This window comes from Mesoplodon densirostris, chromosome 8 (assembly GCF_025265405.1).
Source record: "Mesoplodon densirostris isolate mMesDen1 chromosome 8, mMesDen1 primary haplotype, whole genome shotgun sequence".
NCBI classification, from domain to species: Eukaryota; Metazoa; Chordata; class Mammalia; order Artiodactyla; family Ziphiidae; genus Mesoplodon; species Mesoplodon densirostris.
Window position 1 is genome coordinate 79,051,809 of NC_082668.1, and position 22,376 is coordinate 79,074,184.

Consider the following 22,376-nt stretch of genomic DNA (forward strand, 5'->3'; position numbering starts at 1 on the left):
ATGAGTTATTTTATTATACTTCCTACAAATGCCATTCAGAGATTTTTAATCAATTAAGAGGTGATCACGAAACAGAAGTAAAAATTATAATAGAATAAAGCAAAACCAGGTTTGGATCAAGATCTCACACTATGTGACTTTGGGCAAGTAACTTTACAGATAGATGATGATGACTATGACAAGGGGTCAACAGAATTTCCCATGTCAGCCTCTGTGCTGCGCTTTTATTATAAGCATTTTTTGTTTAATATTCACAACACTCCTGAAGTATAAACATTACTCTGCTTTAGAGAGAAAAAAACTGGCTCTTAGACTATGTAACTGACTCAAGATCAAAACAGCTATATAAATATTACAGCACAAACTTAAAGATTTTTCTGACCCAGTTCCTCTTCTTAACCATTATGCATGTTACTTCCCTTCAAATTCTCTGGATGTTGGTTTCCTCATCTGTTATATAAGGGGAATGTAGCACAACCTAAACTTTTCTAAAGTTCATTCTGGCCTTTTAAGATACTGGTATTCTAGTGAGGTCTGACTCTCCCCACCCCAAAAAAGCCCATTGTATCAATAGATCTAATCAGCCTCCTTGCTGGAACTTATGTAAGTCAACAAAATTATCATTATTATATGTAATGTAGAAAGTAAAAATCCATACATTAAAACGTACAGATGAAAGGATCACAATGTGTAAGTAAGGTAAATTTGGATATATCTCTCATCTTTATAGTTGATGTCCTACCCCTCTCATATCAATAAAGGAGTAAACCATAACATTAAACAAGTAAGAGGGAAGAAAGGTAACTAATATTTATAAAAATCCTTTTAAATATATGCATAAATCATTTTCTGCAGATACTGAGGCACAAAGAGGCTGACTTGCTAAAGGTCATATACACAGTATACAGTGGCATCAGTACTTGAATTTGCTCTGGTTCTAAAACCTATGTTCTTTCCTAACTACCCTGCTTCCGGTTCAATTTTGGATATGCATGTATTAATATCCTTGTTTCAATTTTAATATAAGAAAACTAAAGATACTAATTAATTTAGTTCTTTCTGGGGTATTTATGATTACTAGCAACATTTGCTAAATACTCATTTGCTGAGTACAATTGGAAAATACATATTAAAATATGCAGAATACAAGGGAATATATGTTATCAGTTACATAAGAATAATAAAAATTAAGCATCACCAGACTACTAAGGAGGGAGAATCACTTTCAATTAGGATCATTAGGGAAGGCCTCAAAGAGATGATTACATGTATACAGGGCATTAGAAGGGAGGTTTGATTTCAACAGGAGAAACAAAAGCCTGAAAAGGAAAAAGGATATTCTAGGAAAAGGGAATGACATGAATGTAAGTATGGAGACAAAATGTATACTCAAGGTGGAGTATGTAGTTCACATTGTATAGAATGTAGGGTTCTTCTTCTTGAATAATAGGATATTTGTCTGGGAAATATGTTAGAGCCAAACTAAGGAGGGGTCTTGAATACCAAGTTAGAAAGCCTGAATTTGATCTGATAAGAAGTGGAAAGTCACTAAACATCTTCAGGTAGAGAAATGAAAGAATCAGAGCAACGCTTTAATAAAGTTCAACTGAGGATCACATATAGGCTTCAACAGAATTGATGATGGCCAAGAGGAAAAGAGATCATTTAGAAGATCTTGACACTTCAGAGAAATGTAACATAAGGAGTAAAAACAGAAATTCTCCTGAGTTCTGAAAATTTCTGAAGAAAAAAATATACAAGGTATATATTATATATGAATACTCCAGCTCCAGCTCTGAAACAATCTATAATAGCCCCTTCCTAACCACAGCATTCTACTCTTTTAGTTCTTTATCATCTCATTTCACCAGCTTATCTACCTCTGACTAGTCCTTTCTCCATTTTCTCTGAATATATCAGCCCTTCCCTGGCCTCATTTTATTCCAGTCCCATGGTCAACACTTGAACTACTCTCTCAATACTCTCAGCCTGAATCAGTGATGAAATCTACCCTCTTCTTGACTCAAGGAGCTAGAGAAAGCCTCACAACCTGGAGATTATTACACAGGTTTTCTATTATCAGTCACTTATGAAACTCTCAAATGAATACTTCTTAATTTTTAACTTATTTAACATCTGATAATATTGAACACCACCTCTCTTCCTGAAATTCTTGAATTCAGAACAGTTGCAATTAAGTGTTCTCTTAATATTACCCTAAAAATGTACTGAGAGTTAGCATTTTTTAATTTAAAAAAAACCTTTTTCATCCAATGCTAATTTTAACTTCCTTGATTATAAAATATCAGATGCAAAACAGAAGGTTACTACAGAAATATGTTAATATTTTGTTGTAAACCATTCATTTAGGGCAATAAAGTTCTGATTAAGGAAAAACAAACAAGCAAAGAGCAACAAATCAGAGATAGCTAAAATGCTCCCTTAGGAAAATGAACATGCCATATACATCTGTAGACTCAATGATGATGATAAAGCCTTTAAAAATAAAATAAAAGCTGTCTCTGGCCTCTCTGAAAAATGTTAAATTTAACAAATGTACCAGCTTTCCAAAAAAAATGTTAAAACATTAAGATTTTATATACACGGAATAACATTTCTGATAATTACTGCTTCTAATGAACAATTAAAACGGGATTTAAGAAGCAGATTAACTGAGTAAATAATTTACTCAATTTTTTTCCTCTGTTACTTAAAAGGAGTTTTCAAAAATGCTGTAAAATTTCATTACTGCAATTCAGATTTTAATAGTTAGAATTTTCTAATAATGTAGATCAAGGCCTTGGATAGAGTTTTTCTTTAAGTAACATATTTCCTTATACACAGTAGAAATTAACACTTTAAATAAAATTAAAGAGGAAAAGTTCAGTTTCTTAAGAGAACTATCCTTTTCAACAACTCTCCATATTTGGAAGACTGTTTATAAATCATTTAAATATCAATGAAAAATTTAATCAAGAAGTCTAAGAATCCTTTCAATGCTGTTTTCACAGTCTTTCCTTAATATGTGATTACAGTCCCAAGTAATTTTATTTTTGTAATTTTTTTCCTAATGTGAAGTCACCTTAAATGTTTAATGCCATATTTTAATAAAAACAAAAACTAAAAAAGATGATGTTCAGATTATGATTCACACTGAAATATGTTAGTATAATTAGGCATATAATTTCAGTTATAAATTAAGTGTAATTTTCATTTAAAATGTTTTAAGATCATTTAAAGAAGTATTTAAATAACTAGAGTGTGAGATGTGAATCATTAAATGTAAACATTCATTTGGCTCTTGAAAGAAAGAATAACAATCTAAAATCATAAATATTTTCTAACTTAATTCTCATTCTCAGAGAAAACAAAACATCCTTAAAAGCTTAATTATCATTTTAGTCTTACTGTGATCAATGTGGTCAGTCTTGTGACATAACTGTTGAGAAATCTGCAATAAGAAAACAGAAATAGCATTCAGCTGAATCATACTTGAGTAAGTAATTTCAGAAACTAAAAAGTTTGTTTAGAATATTTGTCTTTCCTGATGCCATAAGTCATATTTAAATTAATCTAAAATTGTCAGGAAAAGTACAACTGGCATGACACAAATAAGCATAAAACACCTGGAGTTTATTTATAGGTCATTACTTATTATAGTATGGTAAATTACGTTTTGTTATAATCAACAACACCCCAGGGTTAACATAATATAACATATTAGTAAATAAACTATAGGTCATTTGGTTTAGTTTTATTTGTTTTCAAATATTTACTGAGAGGAGAATCACAGTGTCTTAAATATACTACAAAACAAAAGACAGCCAGGTATTGTCTACCTTTTTCTCTATGATTAGATTAGCAGTGCAGTCTATGGCCAGAACATGATCTACTTATTATCAATTAATAGGAGAAATTGCTTCATGCTAATCCTTAAGAACAGTGTCAAAACTATTAAAGATTGAAAATATCATTGGAAAGGAACTATACACTATAAACCCAGGGGAAATTATAAGTTAAACTATTTCCTAAGCTATATATGAGTTAGAGTTCTGTTTCCTGTCAAATCTAAGCTATTAGAAATTTCTTAATTAGCAAGGTATGATTTAATTTAAGGTGAACTTTTAAATGTTTAGTGTTAAAAAGTACTACAGGGCTTCCCTGGTGGCGCAGTGGTTGAGAGTCCGCCTGCCGATGCAGGGGACACGGGTTCGTGCCCCAGTCTGGGAGGATCCCACATGCCGCGGAGCGGCTGGGCCTGTGAGCCATGGCCGCTGAGCCTGCGCGTTCGGAGCCTGTGCTCCGCAACGCGAGAGGCCACAACAGTGAGAGGCCCGCGTACCGCAAAAAAAAAAAAAAAAAAAAAAAAAAAAGTAATACAATGTTAATGGTGTTTTAAGATTCATAATTAGCTTTCATGTGTTATTTCATCAGATCCTCATAACAATTCCTTCACAGAAGTGGGAAAGAGGTATTTCTCATTATATACTCAGGAAAATAGATATTGGAGAGGATACATGACTTGTCCAAGCATGCAGAACTGAGTTTTCCTTAGTTCCTTTATCTCACACCTCCCATCCAATCTATCCTTTCAACCATTCTTCCTCATTCTATCCTTAATTCAAAACACTTATTACTGCTTTTTACCTCACTAGTTCAAGATATTGCTCTCCAATATTACTATTATAGTCTCCCTACTTCTATTCTTAACTTCGCCACAAATATATCAGCTCACAACACTCTCTTACTCAAAACTGTCCAAAGGCTTTTCCATCACTTAGGATAAAATCCATAATACCTACCATGGCCTATTAGTCCCTCTGTCACCTGGTCTCCTGACTACATCTCCTGTCACTCCCTCTCTACTATGTTCCAGTCACCATGACCTTTATGACACTCCCCAAACATACCAAACTTGTCCCTCTTCAGGACCTTGACATTTGCTGTTCTCTCAGCCTGCAGCTACTGTTCCCCATATCTTTGCAGTACTGGCTTTCTCATTTCATTCAGGTCTGATAACAAATGCCACCTCCTCAGAGAAGCCTTCTCTTCTCACCAGAGACTGTTTTCAGCTGTAAGCTGCATGAGAGAAGATCACTGGAGCACTAGTATAACAGCTGGAAGCCAACAACTACTCAAGAAGGAGCTGCTGAATGAATGAGTGAACAATTACTTACTGATTTCCTACTGCATCCAGCACTATGCCCAGAGGGATATATAAATAAAAATGCTTACAATTTCTATTTAAGGAAAATATGCATTAACAACTTTGTATACATTTTAAAAAGTCACTGCAGGGAGATTTTGGGAAGCTCGAGAGAAAAAAAAAAAGAGGCAAAGCGGGGTTGGTGTGAAAGTGGTTGTAGTGAGTTAACAGGTGTGATACAATGAGGGTCTGGATAGTGCAGGTGAGTACAGAGAGAATGGGAAAACCAAGATACATCTTACATGGAGAAACAAGAGGACTTCATGCTAAATTAAGTACAGGAACGAGGACAGCAGAGAAAGATTACCAGGGACACAATGAAAGAAACCTGTAGTGGTAGGGTGGAGTGACTTTTATTTTGGACAGTAAGTAAGCCCAGTGTTACCACAGGCTATTCAAATGGAGACGCTTCTCAACAACGGTAGATATTGGGATTTAGAATAGTCCAAGGTTTAAAAATCAGTCATATAAAAAGTACAATTCAAGCCAAGAGAGTGGGTGAGTTTACCAAGGGAATGAATATAAAGAAAAGACAAGACTATCCAACAGAATTTGGGGGATACCTATAAATAAGGCTCATGGGAAGCAAGAGAGGTGACACTGTATGGTGTTTTGTTATGTTTTAAGTCCAAGAAATAGAGAAATGGAAAATACACTGAAGGCAAAAGAGGAAAGATTTCTAAGGAGGAGAACGTGTTAGCTTTAAATGATGCATGGAGGCATAAAAGAATATAAGACCGGAAACTTATTCTCTCCAAATTATCTATGTTCCCACCATATCAAATCAGATCAGAAAAAGGCTACATAGATGGAATGCATTACTCTCTGTATCCAAAGACCTGCCTTCAGTGAACTCCTTCCTAGCATTATGCTTTCAACTTCAATCAATACAAAAAAAAAACAGGCTTGTGATTGTAAAGAGTCAATAAAAAGGCTTGTGAAAGAAACAAATATACTTTCTATAAAACTCTGTAATTTAAAAAGCTATTAAATATTTTTAAATAGTTACATTCAAATAATATAAGTAACTGAATAAAAAGATAAATGTTCCATTTTATTTTTTATTTTCTTGGACAAAAACAAGATAATTAAGACTAAATCTATAATTTAAAATGCATACTTGATTTAAAGCCCTAATCCTTAGAGTATAAAAGCCTAGTAAAGGCATTCCTTCATCATGGTAGCAATTTTTACACATAACTTACTGGATATTTGGCAAATGCATGAGGAAAAAAAATACATGAAATTAAGACGACACTAGAGGTTAAAGTCAGACAAATCTTAGGGCTTCTCATAAAAATCCTGGGTGGCTTTTACAATGAAAATGTAATTCTTTAAAACCATCTTGAAACTAGGAAATATATTCAAATCAGACATATAAAAAGTAATATTACATTTTATGAAAACATAATTCAACTAATGTATTGGTTATGTACTTTTCCCCTACCAGACACCATCTTAGTAAATACGCACAGAGAAAATCTCAACTATATTTACCAGTTTACCAACTATATTTACTATGTTTCCAGTAATTAGCATGTAACTATCTCTATTTTTCTTCTTCCTCTGCCCCCAAATGGAAAAAGTCTTTCCTTATCTAATCAATTTTAGCATACTCAAGACTTTACCTTCACTTGACAACCTTACATAAGTTTCAATATATACAACGTAAGGATATTTATCCTACCAAGCTTATTGAAAAGATTCAAAGGAATAAATGAATAAAAAATCTACTGGCTTTTCCCACTCTATTCAATCTGAGCATGGAAATATATGCTAATTAACCCTAAAATTCATTTAAAGTAATAGTAAAATATTTAATCATTAATTTATATATCAGTTTAATGTTTTGTCTGTGTTCTCTGCTCATTTCAAGGTGTGGTTATATAATAAAAATTATCTCTAAAATTTACATATGAAAAGTAATCTCATAAACCATATGCTACTGGTAGGCTATTTCAGTGTTGCAATATTGGATTGTAGACATGGAAATTCTGTCTTTATCATTCTCTTTTTAGAGAATCACAACTAGGCACAATTTGGCATAAGTTTTTAAGGTCAATAACAAACTTTATAAAAATCTAAACATGCTTCTACCATCATCTAGCTATTTCAAATCCTGTCTATTGTTATTATTATTTTTATTACTTGGGGAAATTACTTGGTAGGAAAAAAATCACATGCTTCAATAAGCAATACTTTAGGGGGGAAGGATACTTGTAAATAATAGGAATCTATAAAACCGGAGAAACTGGTAAAAATGTGCTCTACCACTAATGGACTACATATCAATATCCATGGGATGTGGGTCCCACAGATAAGGGAAGCCTGACTGTACTATGCTGCTTTATATAAGAGACTTGTGCACCTACAGATTTTGGTACCTGTGGCAGGTCCTAGAATCAATCCCCCACTGATATCAAGGGACAACGCTATTCTATACAGAGCTGTGCAATGGAACTTAATGCAATAATGGAAAAGTTTACTATCTGCACTGTCCGATACCTAGCCCCTAGCCAAATGTGGCTATTGAGTACCTGTAATATGGTTAGTGTGACTAAGGAACTGACTTTTATTTATTTATTTATTTATTTTTTGCGGTATGCGGGCCTCTCACTGTTGTGGCCTCCCCCGTTGCGGAGCACAGGCTCCGGACGCGCAGGCTCCGGACGCGCAGGCTCAGCGGCCATGGCTCACGGGCCCAGCCGCTCCGCGGCATATGGGATCCTCCCAGACCGGGGCACGAACCCGTATCCCCTGCATCGGCAGGCGGACTCTCAACCACTTGCGCCACCAGGGAGGCCCAGGAACTGACTTTTAAATATTAACTAATTTAAATTTAAATTTAAGTATCCACATGCAGCTAGTGACTACCATATTAGCACAACTAGGCATTTCTGAAACTATACTAAGATCAAAGTGTAAATGACCCTCATAAAATATTTGAAAATATATTTTCTCTATTTTTTTTTTAGACATACGGAAAAAACCCTCAACTGTGTTGGGCAGAATATGTTCCATTCAGGAACAGTGCTCTAAATTTGGAGGGAAATTATTTTACCTTCAAATAACTTTCAAGTTTATGTTGGGTGGAAAAGAAGGTTTACTTTATTGCAGAATTCTTAATGTACCATAGTGCTTATAAGAGGAAATAGTCTTAGATTTTGGAGAACTGAGTTTTAAATCTCTTTAAATTTAAATCTAAATCAGCTGGGTAGAAGTGGTTTACTTCATTTATTCATGCACTGGTATGACTAAAACCTCAACAGAACTTAGAAAAAAAAAGACATTTATTTTATTAACAATTTTAATAGTTCTGATCCTTGGGAAACTCTTTTGCCAACAATTATTTTCCCTTTCTTATTATGTTTTAAGAAAAAAACATGAGCAAGCTTTAACAACAAGACAAGAGTTTTATTTAACTAAGCACGTAATATGGTATGTATGAAAGAAGCCTGCCGTCTAGTCTAGAGTGGGCATATAAATGGAAGACTTTATATAACATTAATAGAAGTTTTGTTAAGCAGTTTTGTCAAATTATAAAAACACCAATCAATTTAGATACTTTATCTACAAGCAACAAAGCTCTAAAGTGATAGAAGTCATTTCCTGACCCATACAAACAGTTGACTATGTTGGTGTCTGGCTAAAAGTTGTTTTTCTGATTTCATGGGGGGAAGAAATCGAAGGAAAGAAAACAGGCAGCTTGAATGGATAGTTCCAATTCCAAGCAGTATTTTGGTGCATAATAATCACTGAATGCTTTCTGTCCTCAGTTTCCCCTGTAGGTCTAAGCAGGGTATTCAGTAAAATATTATATCTTCCCTTAATGTTCAAAGAAGCTGTGAAGGCTGGAGTTCCAATGATTTCTGCCACTGCACATTAATCCATGCAAATTAATCCAATCCCTCCCAGATACCAAGGGACGACTGTAATTCAACACCTGCTGTTAGAAAATAACCAGAGCCCACTACCTACACTAGAGATACCCAGGACGTTAAAAAGTGATTACTCTATAGCCTCCCAAGAGAAGTCTAGAAATAAAACAAATGATAGTTTCTCATTTTAAAACACCAAACTTTGTCATATCACAACCTAAAACAAAGTGAGCTTCCCCTTAAGAGAACTGCTTTAAGTATTAAAGAAAACCAAAAGCAGAAACAGAAAAGTTGTACATCTCTTTAAGTTTTTAAAGAGCTGATTTACCACAGTTCTAACTTTTTGCCACTCTTTCCAAACTACTACTCTCTTCAGCTAAACTACTTCATACTAAACTACTAAATACTACTTCTGGTAAAACCAAATATAAACAGATGGCATTTAAAAAAGCACTTCTTGGAGAAAACTCTAATTTGAAAAGATACATGCACCCCAATGTCCACAGCAGCACTATTTACAATAGCCAAGACATGGAAGCAACCTAAATGTCCATCTATAGATGAATGGATAAAGAATATGTGGTACATATGTACAACGGAATACTACTCACCCATAAAAAGGAATAAAATAGGGACTTCCCTGGTGGCACAGTGGTTAAGAATCTGCCTGCCAATGCAGGGGACACGGGTTTGAGCCCTGGTCCGGGAAGATCCCACATGCCGTGGAGCAACTAAGCCCATGCCCAACAAATACTGAGCCTGTGCTCTAGAGCCTGTGAGCCACAATTACTCAGCCCATGTGCCACAACTACTGAAACCTGCACACCTAGAGCCCGTGCTCTGCAACAAAAGAAGCCACTGCAATGAGAAGCCTGCGCACTGCAACGAAGAGCTGACCCTGCTTGCTTCAACTAGAGAAAGCCTGCGTGCAGCAACAAAGACCCAACGCAGCCATAAATAAATAAATTTATTTTTTAAAAAAAGAATGAAATAATGCCATTTGCAGAAACATGGATGGACCTAGAGACTATCATACTAAGTGAAGTCAGACAAACATGATATGGTATCACTTATATATCTATATAAGTGGAATCTAAAAAAATGATACAAATGAACTTACTTGCAAAACAGAAATAGACCCATAGACATAGAAAACAAACGTATGGTTACCAAACAAGAAAGAGGGGAGAGGGATAAATTAGGAGTTTGGGATTAACAGATACACACTAGTATATGTAAAATAGATAAATATGGTCCTACTGTATAGCACAGGGAAGTATACTCAATATCTTGTAATGACCTATAATGGAAAATAATCTATATGTACACTTTGCTGTACACCAGAAACTATCACAACATTGTAAATCAACTATACTTCAATAAAAAATAAATATAAAATAAAATAAAACAGCACTTCCTGTATTATCAGTGATTTTACATTTCTTATAAAATAAAATTACATTTCCATAAATTACTAAAATATATCAATAATTTCACTATCCTTACTACAAAAAGCTGTCATTCCCTCAAAATATATCATATCCTTCATTTGCAACACTTGTCCTTACTGTTCTGTGTGAATGAAACTTCTCTAGAAGAGTTATAATTCCCACAGGTTAACTTACAAAATGTTTAGACAACTAACATAAGCCTTACTGCAATGAAGTTTAGCTAGAGCTCAGATGGCAACTTTATAATTTTGCTGATAATAAAAACCATGCAAACAAAGCACAACTGGCTATTAAACTTGGTGAATGGTTTTTTAATTTAAGTATATATAAAGCTGTGTGTTTTTCTAAAGTTTACCACCCTATTCTTTCAACACTAATTAGTACCTCTCAAAATCTTTACTCCCTCTTCATGGGTTTCTGCTTTAGAGCCATAAATGGGCATCCAGTAGAGGAAGAAAGTGGTAGCATTGTCAAGAGGTGTTGAAACACTCTTGAGGCTAATATATACACAATATCCAAAAATGAACTAATCACTTGGATGAAGTAATATAATGAAGGGCTTCACTTGAGAAAAATTATATGCTGTTTTGGCTGTATTTTTATTTCTCTAACTATAAGTTTTTTAGGGAATTCAACTCAAATTGTAGCAATAGAGAGGTAAAGCCTTTAGGAATTACTATTAACTAAACTAAAATATATTATTTGAATATAAATTTTGGGGAAATTTTAGTTTTTTTTTTTGTTTTTTTTTTTTTGCGGTATGCGGGCCTCTCACTGTTGTGGCCTCCCCCGTCGCGGAGCACAGGCTCCGGACGCGCAGGCTCCGGACGCGCAGGCTCAGCGGCCATGGCTCACGGGCCCAGCCGCTCCGCGGCATATGGGATCCTCCCAGACCGGGGCACGAACCCGTATCCCCTGCATCGGCAGGCGGACTCTCAACCACTTGCGCCACCAGGGAGGCCCGGAAATTTTAGTTTTTATCTAAATTAGAGTCCATCTCAGTCTTGTCAACAAATGCCAAATGAATAATTTGCCACTGATAAGACTGTCTTGAAAAAAACCACTTTACTTGAACAGGCTAGCAATCAAGACAAACATAAAGCTCATAGTTTTATAAAGGTTACATGTACCATAGCTAAAAGACTTAAATGAAACGATTCCACTCCAAACCTTCAAAGATCCAGTTCAGATTATGGCTATGAAGACTTGGTGAAGCAATTAAGCAATCTAACAACATACAATCAAAAAAATATATTTCATTAGATATAACAAAGTTGCCATCACTAATAAATACTAGATTTCAGATAATACACATTCTATTCTTTTCTATTAAAAGAACTTTGCTATGAATATTTAGGGATATTAAGTAATCATTACTACTATTGTACTTTTCCTGAGAATTCTTAGAATGATTTCATCATAAAAAAGAAATCTGGTCTAATGCTGTCAACAGGGACTACATTACCCTGGTCCACTTTCAAAGTTTTGGCACACATGCATAAGATACCTTAGGCAATCTCTTAGTACAGCAGTTTGCCATGCCATAATTATCTACTTCACAAGGATGTTGTGAAGTTTTAGTTTATTATGCTTATAAAATTTTTTGAGGCATACAGATGAAAAAGAGGTGTAAGGCTCAGATCCAATTAATTGCTGTGTACTTGATGAAAAAAATGCCACTTAAAAGCATTTATTAGTAACAACATGGATGAGATGGAGAAGACTTGGGTAGGAATAAGTGGTGATGGCAACAGTGATAGTTTAAAGAAATCAAGAATTTGGTTTTGGCAAAGTACCCAAGTGAAAAGTTTCAGAAAAGAGAAAATGACATGACTGACTGTGACAGTGCTGCTGGGAAAACACTTAACCTAAGGCCTGAGAAATGACCATTGGATTTAGCGAGATAAACTTCACTGGTGCCCATGACACGAATGTTGTCATCAGAGTGGTGTGGACAAAAGCACTGAATAGGATAAGTAAAGCGGAGAAAGTGCAATGAGTATGTAGAAGCAGCATATATGGACAACTCTTTTTTTTTTTTTTTTTTTTTTTGCTGTACGCGGGCCTCTCACTGCTGTGGCCTCTCCCGTTGCGGAGCACAGGCTCCGGACACACAGGCTCCGCGGCCATGGCTCGCGGGCCCAGCCGCTCCGCGGCATGTGGGATCTTCCAGGATCGGGGCACGAACCCGTGTCCCCTGAATCGGCAGGCGGACTCTCAACCACTGCGCCACCAGGGAAGCCCCTGGACAACTCTTTGAAGGGGTTTTGCTATAAAAAACTGTAGAGAAACAGCACTGTAGCTTGAGAGGGATGTGGGACCTTGAAAGGTTTTTTTTTTTTTTTTTTTTTTTGCGGCATGCGGGCCTCTCACCGTTGTGGCCTCCCCCGCTGCGGAGCACAGGCTCCGGACGCGCAGGCTCCGGACGCGCAGGCTCAGCGGCCATGGCCCACGGGCCCAGCCGCTCCGCGGCATATGGGATCCTCCCAGACCGGGGCACGAACCCGTATCCCCTGCATCGGCAGGCGGACTCTCAACCACTTGCGCCACCAGGGAGGCCCTTGAAAGGTTTTTGTATTAAGATGGAGGAATACTACAGCATGTTTATATGCTGATGAGATAGATTTAGGGAAGGAAAAAATGCTGATAGGAAAAATTACAAAAGCAAAATCAATGATTACTAAGCACTTAATAAACGTATAAATCTGTCCTCGCTGCTAGAAATGCAAAGATAATAAAGATATGAACTAATTTAATAATTCTATGGAAACTATATTAAAAATGATAGGGGAAAATACCACATATAATTAAATTAAAAATCCTTTAGAAACAATATTATTTTGTAATAGAGGCTGCCATGTTAAAAATATGAAAGCAATGTTGACATATTTTATGATGTGACAGCAATGTCCTTCTAAGCTATACACATGCAGCTGCACAGTATAAAAATAATGCCATACACAGCTCTTATTTGATTAGGCACAGTGGGGCTTAAATAGGATCAATGTTAGACAGAAAGTACAGCCAGCAATTTCAGAAAACATCTCCACTGTATTTTCCCTTTTCCCTCCTCTGTACTGACCTATTTCCACTTTTGGATTTCCAGCACCATCCTATACTATAACACTCTATTCAAAACAGAAAGCAATTCATATTATCAATCATTTATACGAATGTTTATAATTTCCAAAGTTCCATTCTTTTTGCTTATTATTTCCTACCATTTTCCCCTGCCTCCTCTGTATTGACCTATTTCCACTTTTGGATTTCCAGCACCATCCTATTCTATAACTTATCACCCTATTCAAAACAGAAAACAATTCATATTACCATATTATCAATCATTATATTGATATTATCAATCATTTTATACAATTATCAATCATTTATACAAATGTTTATCAATCATTTATACAAATGTTCATCATTTCCAAAGTTCCATTCTTTTTGCTTATTACTTCCTACCATTTTCCCCTGCCTCCTTAAAAAAGTTAAAACTTAGATAGTTATAAAGAATTTGAAAGTTATAAAGACAGTCACTAATTACATATGAGGGTAAATTAATCTAGATAAGTTTCTCAAACACATTTGCATTTCAGGCTTTTTTCCCTCTAATTATAACATCCTTTATCTCTGTATATTTTTATACCCTGTCCTGTTCTAAAATATGAGGTAATAAACTAAGATGAGGTAAGCTACTAATAAGATACATAATATCCATAATACAAATAAGAACCTGAGAGTGAAAAAAATGAGATCAGGCCAAGAGGTTAGTTTCAAAACTGCATGCCATAAGGCCCTGTACTCTTTGTTGCTGAAGGATGAAATATATGTCTTTGAGTTTCCTGATAACCAATGCAAAGAAGAAATGATTGTCATATGCAGCTTTTGCTTGTATATATTATTCACAGTACTCATAAAGTGAAAAGAAATAATTTTCTTAAAGAAAGCACAGCTCTTTTTGTTACTGTGACCTGAGGAAAGTTGTTCTATTGAGTGGTCAAAAATATTCCAGCAATAAACAAAATAGTGAGTTTTTTGTGTTTTTGTGTTTTTTTGTTTAAAATGGAAGGTTTATTTGCTCAGTACACCAAATAGAATGCAAGCACTGTCATGACAAATATACAGAAATATGCAGATCAACATAAAATAGTAATTTAGTTTAAAGGAAGGGAAATCTCTTTAAATGTTTTGACAATGTACTCCCAAGAATCTTTTTTTCAGTTAATTATACATTTCAATAAAATACACCGTAATGAATTAAGTGGAAGTTAGCTTGTGAATTTTTAAAAAATATATAAATCCAACCCTATTAATCCATGCCAGTTAAACACTCTAACTAAAATTTCCAAGTAAGTGCAAAAGGAGATGGAGTTAGTTACCTTTTTTGCTTGAACAGTCCCAAGGAAAATGGTTACTACAAACACAGCAGGCAAACTGTTAAGACCGACCGATCTAGAACATAGTGTAGAACTAATTTCAGTCTCAAGTTGTGCTAAATGCTCATCATTAGTATGGCACAGTTTGGTCCATGATATGGTTTAATGCCAAGACAGATCCCAGTTTGTTACAGAAACACATAGATTACTGTTGCTTTTCTTTGTTTTGTTTCTAAATATATATATTTTTAAAAGCCAGGTATACTTCCACATACAAAGGCAGGTTTTCCCAGGAGGAATTTACAGAAAGTAGTCTGGGGTGCGCCGGGTCACATGAGGCTCTCCACGACGAGGTGCTGGGTCAAACTGAAGGAAGGAATACTTCAAAGTGTCATCTAATTCCATGATAGCAGCCTGGTTCCCACAACGATAGCAGTAATTCGGCGTACTGAAAATGGTAACCACATTCCGATCGTGACACCAATTGTATCCCTCCATTACAAGTTGGTGAGCACGAGAAACCAGTGTGAGACCACTGGCATGGTTAAATGTTTCAGAAATATCTTGTCCAAATGTGTAGCCAGCACCGCGTGGTGAAATACCCCACCCACCACGATCATCTGGATCTGACCATAACAGATCACACATTGGGCCCTCATGTGGAACTTCTTGTAAACGATCCAGGGCTCTTATATGATCCAGTGTATCTATGGATGGGGAGAGGCCACCATGGAGGCAGAATATCTGTCCATCTACTAAAGCGGTAAGTGGCAGATAGTCAAACAGATCTGTAAAGTATTTCCAAACATTGGCATTCCCATACTTTCGCAGACATTCATCATAAAAGCCATATACTTGGGTAATTTGTCGGCTTTCGTGGTTTCCTCTCAATATTGTAATACGTTCTGGATAACGCACCTTTAATGCCACAGGAAGAGTCACAGTCTCCACAGAATAATAACCTCTGTCTACATAGTCACCCATGAATAGATAGTTTGTATCTGGTGACTTCCCACCGATTCTAAAGAGTTCCATAAGATCATGGAATTGACCATGCACATCTCCACAGACGGCAACAGGACAACGGACCTCTTGCACATTTGATTCTTTTGTTAAGATTTCCTTAGCCTTTTCGCACAGCGTCCGCACCTGGTTCTCGTTCAGTTGTTTACACTCGTTCAGCTGCTCGACCCACTGGTCCAGCTCTTTGGTGAACGCCTTGTCGTCCATGGTGGCCCGAGTCCCTCCCCCGCTGCCTCCCGCCCCCCTCCCCGCCCCCGCGCGCCCCAGCCCCGGGCGCCGCTCCCCTCGCCCGGCGCCGCCGCCGCCGCCAGCTCCCAGCGGGAGAGGAAGGAGCCGGGGAGCGCGACCTCGCGCCCCGCCCAAGCCCCGCGGGCGGCTCCGGGCGCAGGGCCTCCAGGAGACCCCTGCCCGCCCTGGCCCGTCGGGCCGCGCGCCCCAGGAGTCGGTGAAGGGCGCGGGGAGGTGCGGGGCTTCCGCGCAGCTCCCGCCGGACGATGGGCACCTGCCACCGCCGCCTCCCCTTTGTGTGTTTTTTTGTTTGTGTGTGTTTTGGCCATGCCACATGGCTTGTGGGATCCTAGTTCCCCAACCAGGCATTGAACCCTGGCCACCGGCACTGAGAGCATGGAGTCCTAACCCCTGGATCACCAGGGAATTCCCAAATAATGAGTTTTGAAGAACTATTTCTTTAACTTCCCTCAGAGATTGGCCACTGCCATCATACCAGAGAGCATTTTAGCAGCTAAAACAGCATGGTTCAAGTATGTCACACATAAGTTTAATTCAAGGATAAGATATGGACAATGCAGAGCAGTATTCTACATGTTTCAGGTATTCTTCCGCCAAATATTAAGATTTTAGAAATCACAATGAATTTTTTAGATTGAGATACAATTCACATAAAATAAAATTCACCATTTTAAAGTGTACACTTCAGTGGTTTTAGTATATTCATAATTTTGTGCAACCATCACCACTATTTAATTCCAGAACATTTTCATCAACCCAAAAAGAAACACCATACCAATTAAGTAGTCATTACCTATTCTCCCCTTCACTCTCTCTTCCAGCCCCTGGCAACCACTGATCTACTTTCTGTCTCTATGAATTTGCCTATTCTGGACATCTCATATAAATGGAATCATATAATATGTGAACTTTTGTGTGTGGCTTCATTCCCAATATGTTTTAAAAAAAAGGTAAATGTTTGTTGTTACCACTTCTGCTTAATATTGTAACTCCTACTCAATGAAATAAGTTAAGTCTGTAGGATTTCTGGCTTGCAGCCAAGGTGAAGTCCCAGTCAACAACTAGCATCTACCACAAGATGCCAGCAAAGGTATCTACAGATAATTCCCACAGCAGTCAAGCCACCCCAGACTTCCAGTCATTCCATCTGAGGCATGTGGAACAGAAACAAGGCAACTTTGCTATAAGCTTTCTGAACTCTGAACACACAGAAACCAGGATATATAATAAAATAACTGTTGTTGATTAAAGCAACTCAGTTTTGGGTTCTCACTGGAACAATGAAACAACAGGGAAATTTTTTTAAAAGCATAATCATAAAATAAAAAGCTAACTTTGAAAGTTAACAATTTTTAAGTTGCTATACAACAAAGGCACTTAAATCAAAGTCAAAAGACAAGGCACTGAATGAGAGAAGACATATCCAATGCATTTAGGATATATGTAGAGTAAGAAATACACCTAATTTTGAAAAATGGGCCAAGAATATGAATAGGCAATTCACAAAAGAAGAAACTTAGATGACTAGTAAACACATGAAAGGTGTTCAACCAGAAAAATCAGAGAATTTAAAATAACAATCAGCTATCATTTAATAATCAGTCAGACTGATAAAAAATTTAAGTCTGAATATCAAATTCATTCAGTATCAAAAGAAATGGAAAATTGCATGCATTTTGTCACAGCGACTTCTCCTGAATGATGATGCTTAGAAAAGCCAGGGGCCTACTGCCAGGACAGCAGCAGGCATGGGGGGATTGAGTCACTTGGGAACACTGAAGGGGACACCCTGAGGGATGGGAGAGTGGTCCACTGGCAGCCATGAGGTCAGAGCTGTCCCAAATCGCAGCACAGACTGGTCTGTGGAATGTTAATTGTACAACCATCAGAGAGAGAGCAATTTGTCAACAGCTAATCATTTCAAGGTGCAAGTCTAGTTCTAGATACATATGCTTCAGTACTCACGCAGCTATGCCTAAGAAGACAGGTAGAAGAATGTTCCTTGTGGCATTTATAGTAAAACATTATAAACATTCTACCTATCCATTATTAGGAGAAGAGAAATTAATTGTATTATAGTCATACAATGACGTACGATTCAGCAATTATGATGAATGACTTACAGTACATGAATAAAAATGGACAAAGATTAAAAAAAAACTAGTGAAAAACACAGGTTGGAAAATGATATATACAGTATAATGCTACATAAGGTGTTAAAACATGCCAAACAATGCTGCATATCATATACATGTGTGGTAAAAAAAAAAGGTACAAACACTTTCATAGGAATGATCAACATAAATCTCTCTTCTGTGGAGAGAGGGAAGAGAAATATTACAATACAATATTAAGGTTTTTGTGCCCATACCATACATAGACTGATGGACAATGTTGCTTTCTCACATTATATACCATCCTTGGTTTTTGCCTTATGTCATCACTAGATAAGCTCTATAAACAATTTACATTACAAAAAGGTGAGTGAGACTTTGTATTTATGGAAGGGCTTAATGCCCTGATTTAATTATAGAAAAGATATAAGTAGTAAAGAATCTTCTGATAGAACTCCAAATCTGTCTCCTGTAATTGATTTATAGTGTCCTAGCTCCAATCTTGTCTATCTGAATAAAATTTTACAATTTATAAAAATACTTTACATATATTTTTTTATTATTTCTTATTATATTAATGAGGTACATAGAGCAAGCATCACTGAAGGAAAGGCAACTGAAGCTAAGAGAGAGATCAAGTGATTTAACACAATTATACAGACAGTAAAGTGGCAGATCACAGAGGACTTAAACACCAATGTGCTACAAACCTTAACAACTGGAAGGACTTCTCTACGTCATGTGACAGGAATAGGTGAAGGGAAATATAAAAAAGTGGCTATGCAGAACCAAAAGCAGGATACTGTCACTATCCTACTAGATCTAAACCATCAAGATTACATCATAATATCTGCTAGATACCTCACAGAACCACAGGAACCTTGGCACTTCATTTTGTTCTGGTCAGCAAAAAGCAAACATGTTCTACTTCTACTTCTACTTTCTACTACACTAAAAACACTGAATCAGACAGTAATTTTAAAAGCTTTTTGTTTGGGGCATTTATAGAAGAACCAACAGGAGAGCAAATAGTAAATAATGGTGCAATATATTAGTTCTCTTTCAAGATAAGCTCTTCAGTGAGAAGGTTTTAACCTGAATCGTAATTATAACCCAGAACCAAGCAAATAAAGGATCAAATAAGTTAGGAACAAGGAATGAAGACAGAAGAGAGTCATGGAAAAAGGCTGGTCCACCACACTGGGATATGCTTTCCCTTGCCATTGATCAAAAGCATCATTGTTGCAGAAGCACAGCTGAAAGAGAATAAGCACAGCCAGTCCTCATCGTTTACCTCTGACCCAGACTCCAAAGACTGGTTAGGGCTTGCTCTGATCATGGGGTGTGGTTGGAGGGAGAATCTCTCCAGTTGGCAATATATAAGAAGAAACACTACAGGAAAGATCGACACCAATCTTCTTGGAGTTTTTTTCACAGCTGTATAATAACAGCAATAGAGGCTGCACTTGATAGGGATGAAAGCATGGATGGATATAGTCTCACCAGATAGAGAGCTTTTAGGCAGCGGGATAAATTTTCAAACTATCTTCTTACCAAGTGGGCACTCTAAAGTGGGAGTGAAAACAGAATTGGAGCCTGGGCAGGCAGTTTCTCAAAGGTATGAGCCTAAATGTGAATGTAAGGGTTTCAAAGAAAAAAAAAAAATCAACAAAGTCAAAGGTTAAATTTCCTCCTTAACCCTCTCAGGCTACAGAATGAGGAACTAAATGATTGCATAAAGCTACATTATCAAAGCCCTCTGGATACAAAACAGTATCCAGATAAACAGGGAAGGAAATCAAGAATCTTACCTATTCGAAAGTAAATAATAGGTATATAAATCTGCCCTTTTATGAAGATGACTTAACCAGAAAAAAAGGAACCTGAACAAAAATTTGGTGATTAAAATGCATGAAATAAACACAGTATGTGAAAGATTAATGAAAAAGATATATATCAGGAAACAAGAATGAACAAATACCCTCTATTCCTGGGAAAAATCAAGAAAAATTATCTCTATAAATTATAAAATGAAATAAAACAACAGAATAAGTCAAAATTTGTAAATTTTTTTATCAGTTTCTGCTTTATAACGAAGTGAATCAGTTATACATATACATCTGTTCCCATATCCCTTCCCTCTTGCGTCTCCCTCCCTCCCACCCTCCCTATCCACCGCCCCCCTCTGCCACGCCCCCCCCCCCCCCCCGCCGCTCCAGGTGGTCACAAACCACCGAGCTGATCTCCCTGTGCTCTGCGGCTGCTTCCCACTATCTATCTACATTACCTTTGGTAGTGAATATATGTCCATGCCTCTCTCTCGCTTTGTCACAGCTTACCCTTCCCCCTCCCCATATCCTCAAGTCCATTCTCAAGTAGGTTTGTGTCTTTATTCCTGTTTTACCCCTAGGTTCTTCTTTTTTTTTTCTTAAATTCCATATATATGTGTTAGCATACGGTATTTGTCTTTCTCTTTCTGACTTACTTCACTCTGTATGACAGACTCTAGGTCTATCCACCTCATTACAAAAATTTGTAAATTTAATCCAACCACAATCAAAACTCAAAGGGTTATTTTCTTGAACTTGACAAAAATGGTCAAAATATACCTGAAAAAATTAACTAACAGAAGAATTCTTAAGTAAATGAGCAAAGATTAGAGATCTGCCCTAAGAAATATCAAAACTTATACAGCTAGCAATTAAAAGTGAGGTACTGAGGAAGAAATAAGAAGATGCAAAATCAATACAAAGAATACAAAAAAAATCCTGTGAATTTATTTATTTATTTATGGCTGCGCTGCAAGCATGCGGGATCCTAGTTCCCTGACCAGGGATCGAACCCGCGCCCCCTGCATTGGGAGCACAGAGTCTTAACCACTGGACCTCCAGGGAAGTCCCACCTGTGAGTTTAGTATATATTTTAAAAGGGGTATTTCAAATTAGTGAAAAAGGGGATAAGTATTCAATAAATAGTGTTGGGACAACTGACTAGAAATTTAAGAGAAAAATTAGACTGAATCCATAACACACAATTCCAGATTTCCAAATCAGACTAAAAGGAAAACATTAAAAAATACCAGCAGAATCACTTTAGCACAAAGAATGACCTCCTGATAAGTAAGCATGGCACCTGTGTCACAGACTACTCTTTATCCCCTCAATGTCCATTCTCTCCTTTTTAGCTTAGTGACAGAACTCTATTCCCCCCAACACCTCACAAAAACCCAAATTGTAGCTGGGCACTTCACTATCAGCTGTCAGTTTCATTCCCCAATGCTTTCTTGTAGCCTTGTGACTAAGTTCTGGACAACTTGATATGAACAGAGTGATTTGTGCAACTTCCAAGTTATATTCTTAAAAGAGGCCCACCTTCCACTTCTGTCTCCCTCTCTGATTCTGGGAGAAAGCAAAGCAACAATTAGTACAGTCACCTTGGACTCACATATGGAATTCACATGGTAGGGATGACAAAGCCATTTCTCAACCACTCCCCTCTGGGCTATCATGTGTAAAAGAAAGTTTTATCGTATTTAGTAGTTTTGTTCTCTTTGTTATAGCACGTTAGCATATACTTTAACATCAAAGTTATAAAATGTAAAGGGAAAAAAAATCTTAGTACTTATGAAACGAAAATCTTTCATAAGGAACATGTATACAATTAAATTTATACAGTTAATTACACAAAGTTAAAATGTAAACAACAAACTGTGAAAAATATATTTACAACATATGTGGTAAAATTTTCATTCTTATGAATAACTAAAATAGGACATCTACCTAAAAGAAAAGTGGACAAAATATACAGGCAGGAAATTCCAAAGAAAACGTAAATACCAAAGAAAACTGACACTACGATTTACATCTAATATTCTAATAAACACACATCTAAATGATATATAATTTTTTCCTTATTAGATTGGTAAGGATTAAAAGGGTGGGAAAATGGGAACTCTCATACAGTTAATGGAAATATAAATTGGCAAAACATTTCTACAAAGAAATCTGCCAAAATAGATAAAATTTAATGTACGTACTCTTTGATCCAATAATTCTACTATATCTTAAGGAAATAAT

At 36.6% G+C, this 22,376-nt stretch overlaps 2 protein-coding genes across 19 annotated transcripts in view; both read right to left on the reverse strand.

Annotated features, from left to right (window-relative positions):
* BAZ2B (bromodomain adjacent to zinc finger domain 2B) overlaps positions 1–22,376 on the reverse strand; it is a 375,982-nt gene that overhangs the window by 204,925 nt on the left and 148,681 nt on the right. For 17 of the 18 annotated variants that reach the window (XM_060105770.1, XM_060105769.1, XM_060105771.1 and 14 more), the window contains one exon: positions 3,409–3,451. The exons of the other annotated variant lie outside the window; for it this stretch is intronic. The gene's annotated coding sequence lies outside the window, so the exon portion shown is untranslated. The remainder of the gene's footprint in view (positions 1–3,408; positions 3,452–22,376) is intronic. 18 annotated transcript variants of the gene reach the window in all.
* On the reverse strand, positions 14,844–16,159 carry LOC132494882 (serine/threonine-protein phosphatase 2A catalytic subunit beta isoform-like). Its single transcript, XM_060106273.1, has one exon. The coding sequence runs from the start codon at positions 16,142–16,144 to the stop codon at positions 15,215–15,217; it is 930 nt and encodes a 309-aa protein (XP_059962256.1). The 5' UTR covers positions 16,145–16,159; the 3' UTR covers positions 14,844–15,214.

Coding starts and splice junctions, on each gene's coding strand:
- LOC132494882 (XM_060106273.1), bottom strand. CDS start 16,144: ATGGACGACAAGGCGTTCACCAAAGAGCTGGACCAGTGGGTCGAGCAG.